This window comes from Phragmites australis, chromosome 10, assembly GCF_958298935.1.
Source record: "Phragmites australis chromosome 10, lpPhrAust1.1, whole genome shotgun sequence".
Taxonomy (NCBI): domain Eukaryota; kingdom Viridiplantae; phylum Streptophyta; class Magnoliopsida; order Poales; family Poaceae; genus Phragmites; species Phragmites australis.
Window position 1 is genome coordinate 27,725,001 of NC_084930.1, and position 7,945 is coordinate 27,732,945.

General features: G+C 44.5%; 1 protein-coding gene across 1 annotated transcript; it reads left to right on the forward strand.

Moving 5' to 3' along the window:
- Nucleotides 1-5,205: 5,205 nt before the first annotated feature.
- On the forward strand, nucleotides 5,206-7,385 carry LOC133931277 (protein JINGUBANG-like). The gene has a single exon (XM_062378129.1). It carries the CDS (start codon nucleotides 5,620-5,622, stop codon nucleotides 6,928-6,930), a length of 1,311 nt encoding a protein of 436 aa, XP_062234113.1. The 5' UTR covers nucleotides 5,206-5,619; the 3' UTR covers nucleotides 6,931-7,385.
- The last annotated feature ends 560 nt before the right edge of the window (nucleotides 7,386-7,945 follow it).

The following is a 7,945-nucleotide window of genomic DNA, read 5'->3' on the forward strand; positions in this document are numbered from 1 at the left end:
CTACAATAGTATACCTATGCATCTTGTGATTGAACGTGCAGTTCAAGAGAAGAACTTACGATGTAGCCAAAGAGACTTGTGCTTTAGTTATTTATAAAAAAAAAAGAGAAGAACGAATCTGAGTTACGGAATACAAATACTTTGAAACAATCAAACAAACATGTAAATCTTAAATTGGGTGCATGAAGACAAACTAGTAAAGTACAAGGTTGATAAGAAACTAATAAACTAGTAAAGTACAAGATTGATAAGAAACTAATAAACTCTAATCTTGCTGGTCACCAAATTTTTTCCATATATGCTCTATCAAATCTTGCTTGAGACGTCGATGGGTTGCTCAATCACGAACATACATGCTTTCTCTAGGACCTCTGAATCCATGGACCAGGCCTTGATCAAGTCCTATTATTTGCACTAAAGATTGCCCTTGTTCATATGTATTGTCATCGGGTATCCCGTAGGTGTCTCTCTCGTCCTCAACTATCAGATTATGCAAAATGACACATGCATACATAATATTAGCAAGTTGTTCCCTTTCCCAAAGACACACTGGGTGACATATGATGGCCCAATGCTTCTGCAAAACCCTGAAAGCTCGTTCCACATCTTTTCTCTTTCATCTTGACACTTTGCAAACAATTTATGCTTGCTACTTTATGATTTGTTTATTGTTTTGACAAATGCTACCCACTCTGGGTAAATCTCATCGGCTAGATAGTATCCCGTGTTATATTTTGTCCCATTAACAGTAAATTGAACTTCAGGAGCTCTTCCTTGTATCACATCAGTAAACAATGGTGACTAGTCCAACACATTTATGTCATTATTTGAACTAGTAGCACCAAAAAAGGCATACCAAATCCATGTGTCAGCAAAGGCTACTGCTTCAAGCATGATGGTGGGTACTTCATCCTCATCTCGTGTAAACTGTCCCTTCCATGAAACTGGGCAATTTTGCCACACCCAATACATGTAGTTAAGACTACCCAACATGCCAGGGAATCCACATGACTCTCCCTCTTGAAGTAAACGTTGCACATCTTGTTCTGTAGGCCTACAAAGATATTGCTCACCAAATATATGTCTCACACCTTGGACAAATTTGATCATGAACTCCATTGTTGTGCTTTCAGCAATCCCAAAAGATTCATCCATGAATCAACTGGTGAACCATAGGCTAACATTTTGATAGAAGCTGTGCATTTTTGCAACGGTGATAGACCCACCTTGCTAAATGCATCTTGCCTTAGACAAAAATATGGAGACCAATCACCAAGAGCTTCAACAATGCGCAAAAATAGATGCTTTCTCATGCGAAATCTCCTACAGAACTGATTATCGGTGTACAAAGGATTCTCGGAAAAATATTTAGCAAACAATTTGTTGTGGTCACTTTGATGATCTCTATTGATGTACCTTCATGTGAGCCCCCACGTAGAATAGAGGTACTAGCTAGCTATGCCTCCAGTTGTGCTTCAATTTGAGCTTCAATTTGAGCCTCAATGGGGTCATTGATTTCTTCTCACATCAGGTCTTCAAAGTTGTCACTAGTGAAACACTCATCTAAATGACTAGACTGATCATGGGAGTCACTAGACATTTTGATTTGGAAGTGAATTGGAATGAAGTTGAAGGAAGTGAGAGGGAACTGAGAATGAATGAGTGCTGTCTTCACGAACTGCACCCACTATTTGTACAAGATGCATTCCAACGGCTAGTTTGTAATAGCCATTTCTTTCTTTTGTTAGTTTGCCAATAGCTATATGTTGCTTTTGATAGTTCTCCAACAACTATATGTTGCTTTTGTCAGTTTTTCAATAGCTATGTTGCTTTTGTCGGTTTTCCAACAGCTATATTTGTTGCTTTTGTTAGTTACGACATCTATTGTTGCATTTTTCAGTTTTATACATGGTGCACTTGAGCTAATTATTATTAGTACATATGTGTTCAGGTAAAGCCAACCTAAAGATGAGAGTAGGTGGATTCTTGCACAAGGTAATACAGACATAGAAGCTTACATAAATATTACAACAACTAGAGGCACATTAAGCACTAGGGTTACAAACATCATTTGGTGATTTTGCCATTTATTCCTCAGCAAGTTCTCTACCTAACTGTTCCAAGAGAGCTTCATGCCTCTTTAGCTTTGCTACATTGAAGTTTGAAATATCTTTCTCTTCCAATTTTAAGTAGATCTTTAACTTTTCCATCTTTATCTGTTCTCTTTTTGCTTTTACTGACTTTGCCATTGCTTCTGCTAATTTCACGAGTGCTGCAGCTCTAGTTGTAACAGCTTCATGATAGAGAACAAAGTTTTGAGATGGCGGTCCCCTAAAGCAGATGATGCAACACTTTTTCCTTTTCCTTTTTGTCTCCCTTTTGCCTCCTTCTGCCCCTCATGGCGCCTTTCTTTGCTCAAGGATTCTTGTTTAGTGTCTTGGTTGGATGATGAAGTGTATGCTCTTGATTCAGAAATCTTGGTCCTTTTATTCTTGCCTTCCTCACTTTGCAGGACCCTACTCCATTTAGGTTGATTCTTGAGTTCTTTCCACATATACTCCAATGTGAAAGCTTTCTCCTGGTTTTCTTTTTTATACCACGTACGAGTTTTCTCCATGACCATGTCATCAGATTGCCCACTACAGTAGGTACTTCTAACTTGAGAATAAACCCCACAGAACTCTACAATACCCTTCTTAACACCACCCCAATGTGTCTTCAATTGTTTGACTGTCCTTTTGTGCCTATTTCTAGGCATATTGCTGTTAAACTCTGCAGCTACAGCTACATCCTTCTAATAATATTCTGACTTCTTGTCGTTGCAATCTATGGGATCAATAGAATTGTTCAACCATGAATTGAGTAGCCTTATATTTCCTCTTCAGTCTAATTAATGTGTGATGCTCTCCTCACTTCTTCTTCACTACTATCTCTTGACTCCCCGATGTTAATCGGCTTTGTCCCTTGCTGTCTTGCAGGGCACAGAAAGGATGACTCCGACCCATGGGAAGAAGAGTTAGTAGCAGCTCCAATGGAGGTGTTGTGTTGCAGCATAGATGATGATCTATTGGTTGCAGCTCTAAACACCTCATTTGGTGAGTGCACCCAATTCCCTTGATGCTGAACACCTTGAAAGGTTGGAGAAGAATGATCATATCCTTGGTAGTTTCCTGGAGGATCAAAAGGGTGGAAATTATGAAGAAAAGATGGTGTGAAACTTTGGGAAAACTGGGATTAGGGGAAACTTGTGGGGAACTGTTGTGGAGGGGAGCTTTGGTTAGCATTATCAGTGTATTGGTTTGGGGATCCTAGATTCAACAGGTTCGTGAAATTTCTTTGTGAGGGATCCATTTCGTGTGGCTTGATGAAAGAGGAGCTGAAATGAGATGTGTCCATGTTTTGTAGGCACGACATATGGAGCAGGTTGAAGAACGAGCAACGACTACTTGGGTGGGGCAACGACTGGCTAACTAATTTTGAGTATTCTATTCCATGTACACAGTAACATAGCAAAATAATATAGTTTATTGGCTTGTGGGCTGCCCATATATCAATAGACGACTTTTGTATTTATTGTGCTACAGACTGGTTCTACAATGGCTATGACCAGGCAGTAAGGCTACCTTTATTGCATATGAACTGCTTTTTTTTTTCCACATTGTGGTTGCAGTAAGTCAGAGGATCCGGTTCTGACAGCACCCCCTCCCATCGATCTCTCAGCTCGCTCTCATCTCCTCCCAAAATGGCAAGGTAAGGTTTGACTAATCAACTGTGTCCGTCGGTCGCCGCACCAACGCCATCTCAAACCACCGTTCTCCACCCTCAGCATCACCCTGGATGCTAGTCTCCGCTGAACCCCGACGCCTCCACGCCCTTCACTGGCCCGCCGGTTAATGCCTCCAGGCTCAAGTGCATTCTTCTTCAACAATCCGACATCCAAGGTCACCACCGTTGCCTTTCACTCATCTCCAAGGCCGTCGCCGCAAGTCTGTAGTACTTCTGCCGCATGGAGCAACCAGTTTTCATCGACAACCGATCTGCTTGTGGGGTACAAGGGACAATGAGCATTCTCTCCTATCTGCAACAGGGTAGTAAAGCCAACACCAAGTTTGTGTGTGTTCGAATCAATAATTTCATGAGCTAGTTCAGAACTTCAGATTGGTATAGTAGTTCACTAATTTTGAAATGTAGCCCTTGCCAATTTGTACACAATTCAAACTTGTGTATTCTTTGCGTTAATGCCCCATTCGCATGTATGTTCCCTATGTGTTAATGGCTTAATGCCACATTGCAATTGAACTTGGACATTTGGGGTGAAATTTTCGAAAACTGTATTGCAATACTATTTCAGATTTTGTTGTGCAAAAATTCTTAAAAGAAACTACAAGTCTAATATAATGTTATCTCATTATTGAATATTATTATTGTGCAAAAATTGTTTAAAACAAAACAACAAGTAGAAATGAAATATGTCTCATGTACTACAAGTTAGCACATACAAACAATGGTAAAATGGTCAATTCAACCACCATCCTCTCTTTCAAGAATCATAATCTAGTCAGCGAGCCAAACAATTTCACGATTGAATCTGATTCACCAGAGAATTGTTTAATAGGTGAATCAGAATCACTTCATTGGTGAATCGGGATCTAGAGCCCTACCAAACGGGCCCTGAGGCTATGAGCTGTGGAAATACATTCCCATCAATGTTATTCAAGGAAACCACCAATACCATGTTGTTTGTAACAAGTTTACATTCTAATATTCTGTTGGATCGCACATCAACTGTAAATAGGCATTGAGACACGGTCTCCACATATTTGCATTGTATAGCCCTTTTCACTGGAACTTGTGTTGAGTGTCGAATAATTTCCAAATTGATGTGCCTCATGATGTAGTTGTTGCCGGGTGCATTACGTGGCTGTCTGGTTTTATGCAGGGCAGCAACATGGCTACTGGGGTGTCCCTGGAATTCGAAGGTACCTCGAGTTGAAGGGAAAGCGTAAGTCCTCTCTTCTTTCAGTATGTTTACAAGACTATATCACTGCAACTTTATAAATAGTAACTGATAATCACTCCGAAACGACCTGCATATGGAGATCAGATTACAGTCAAGTGATCACTCACTGCTAGCTCACCTTTGGTGGAAGAGCATGCATGCTGGAAGTGAGGAGAAAGGAGCCGAGAGAAAAAAAGGAAGCTGCATGTCTCCCAACATGGTAAGGCAAATGATGTGTATCTGCATTTCTGGACAGATCTATCTGAAACTGTTTCTCTGCAAGAAACAATGAGTGCACGAGATCACCTTTTCCTGCTATAAAGTCTCCATGAATGATCCAGGCAAAGCTAGTCGATATACTAGCACATAATTTTATCTTTGAATGCAGCCATCTTAACTCAGACATTTTACCAAGATTTTTGTCCCCAGAATCTAAAGCATGCTAGACTGTCTTTTCCCCCACTTTAGTCCCTGTCAGATGGATCTTTCTGCACTCCATTCTCATCTTCCTTTCTGAAGCGCATCAATTAAGTATAACGAAATCTTTCAAGTCACTTACTATAAAGATAATCCACTTACTGCCTTGCTGATGTTTATCATAACCTTCTTTCTGTGCTTCCATGCGGGTTGCACATTGCAGTATTGCTGTGAGCTCGTCTCTGATGACTGGTTTCATGAGTTCTTCTGGTATACAAGAAGAAACCCAAGCCCAGGATGTGTCCCGGGAACAAACCACATCATTCTTATCGCAATCGAGTCACCCTTCCGTGCAGTATTCCCAAAACCCAAACTACCCAAGTTTGAGCCCATGCCTCTACCGGTGCATTGCCACTCTCAAGGGCAGCTCATCTTATGTCTCCGGTTTCGCCGTCGACGGCGACACGCTCTACATCGCCTCGTCGGACGGACACGTCAGACTGTGGCCGCTGGACATGGCCATGGACGTGCAACGGGCTGAGCAGTCCAGCTCTACGGTTGCAATCACCAATACTTGCATAAAGTGTGTCGTCGCCACCCGCAACGGACTCGTGAGCTCGCATCAGGACGGCAAGATCAGAGTGTGGCAAACAGGTCGGAGGAGCGGGAGCTGCCACCTCGCTCTGCGTGCCGTCCTGCCGACCGCCGCGGACTGCCTGCGCACGTTCCTGTTCCCCAAGAACTACGTCGAGGTCCGGCGGCACCGGAAGCGCACCTGGGTGCACCACGTCGACGCGGTCACCGCGCTCGCGCTGTCCCCGGACGGCGTGCACATGTACTCCGTGTCGTGGGACCGGAGCCTCAAGGTGTGGCGGCTGCCCGGCTTCCGCTGCGTCGAGTCCGTCTCTCCGGCTCACGACGATGCCATCAACGCCGTGGCCGTGTCGGCCGATGGGCACGTGTACACCGGGTCGGCCGACAAGACGATCAAGGCGTGGAGGCGCCACCCGGGGCAGAGGAAGCTCGCGCTGGTCGGCACCATGGGGCACCACAAGGCGGCGGTGAACGCGCTGGCATTCGGTGTCGGCGGGCAGGTGCTCTACTCCGGCTCGTGTGACATGACTGTCATCGTGTGGGAAAGTGCAGGCGGGGGCATGACCGCCACCAGCACGCTCAGGGGGCACACGAGGGCCGTACTGTGCCTGGCCGCGGCCGGGGACGTGGTGTGCAGCGGTTCGTCAGACAGGACGGTGAGGGTGTGGAGGCGAGGAGCGGCAGCGGTGGGCTATACGTGTCTGGCCGTGCTGGACGGCCATACCGGAGCAGTGAAGAGCTTGGCGGTGGTGGGTAAAATGGCAGGTGATCACGACAGCTCGTGCGACGAGTGCTGTTCAAGCCGTGGCTGCTCTGCAATTCTTGTCTGCAGCGGTTCGTTGGACTGTGATGTGAAGATTTGGAAGGTGATTGTTTCTTGTTTACGACTTGGAGTGCTGCAGCTGTGCGCAGATGAATAGCTTCTGGAGCTGCGTCTGCGTGCTTCGGCATTTTGGACGACCAAAAGAGCTCAAAGTTCGTTTACTTTGGGGGTTTCATGGGAATGTAGTACTAGCTTAGTTAGGTCGCTAGATGCAAGGTCGTGTTTCTATCAGTCGACTTCTTTTTTTGCTGGGTACGTCTTGGGGCATGGCGGCACCCGATTTTTCATTTTTTCCTCGGTACGCCACCTTCCTCCCTTACCTTCACACCTCTCTCGCCCTATCCTGCAGCTCGCGCGATGCCTGCGAGCAGCACTGACGAGTTCCCACCTCCTCCCTCTCCTCCTCCATTGCCTCGGGTGATCTCTCTTCTCACGCACTCATCCCGCTCCTACCATTCGTCCTCATCTTCGACGTAACCTGTTGCCAAAAACACCCCCACCTCAAACCCTGCCCACCATCCGCTACCACAGAAACAATGAAAACAGACAGAGTTACACAGACGAATTCTTAGGATCTGTCACTGATAAAATATCCAAAGATGATTTCTAAGCAGACGTGTATGTAACATGACCGACCATCTGGGTGTGCTAAAACCCAGAGACGGTTTTTACAAATTCGTCTGTTTCTATTATGCAGATATAAATGAAATTTAGAAAAACTCGTCTGTGATATTGTCGCAGATAGTTTCTTGTAAGATCCATATGTGTCTGTATGATAGACATAGACGTATTACTATGATAAACCGTTTGTAGTTAAATACTTGGGTACTGTTTTAAATTTAACCTCTCGCTCTCTGCTTACCACTACCTTTTTCACAAACTGCTCGTCTCCCTTACTAAAGCGACAGAGTTCATCTCCCTCGCTCTCCTTGTTGCCATCCGATCCTCTTCTGTAACTATGAGTTTAAGGTTTGTTAGGGTTTGATTTTGCGAGGGAGGTTCAAGATCTAGACGATGAATCCCCTTCCCTGCACAGAGGTGAGTTTGAAATGCATCGCGGTTTTGTTAGAGTTTGTTAGGGTTTGATTCCGTGTACTGAGTGTTGTTGTTGT

What these genes read in the sequence shown, in the direction of transcription:
- LOC133931277 (XM_062378129.1), top strand. Translation starts at nt 5,620, where the DNA reads ATGCGGGTTGCACATTGCAGTATTGCTGTGAGCTCGTCTCTGATGACT.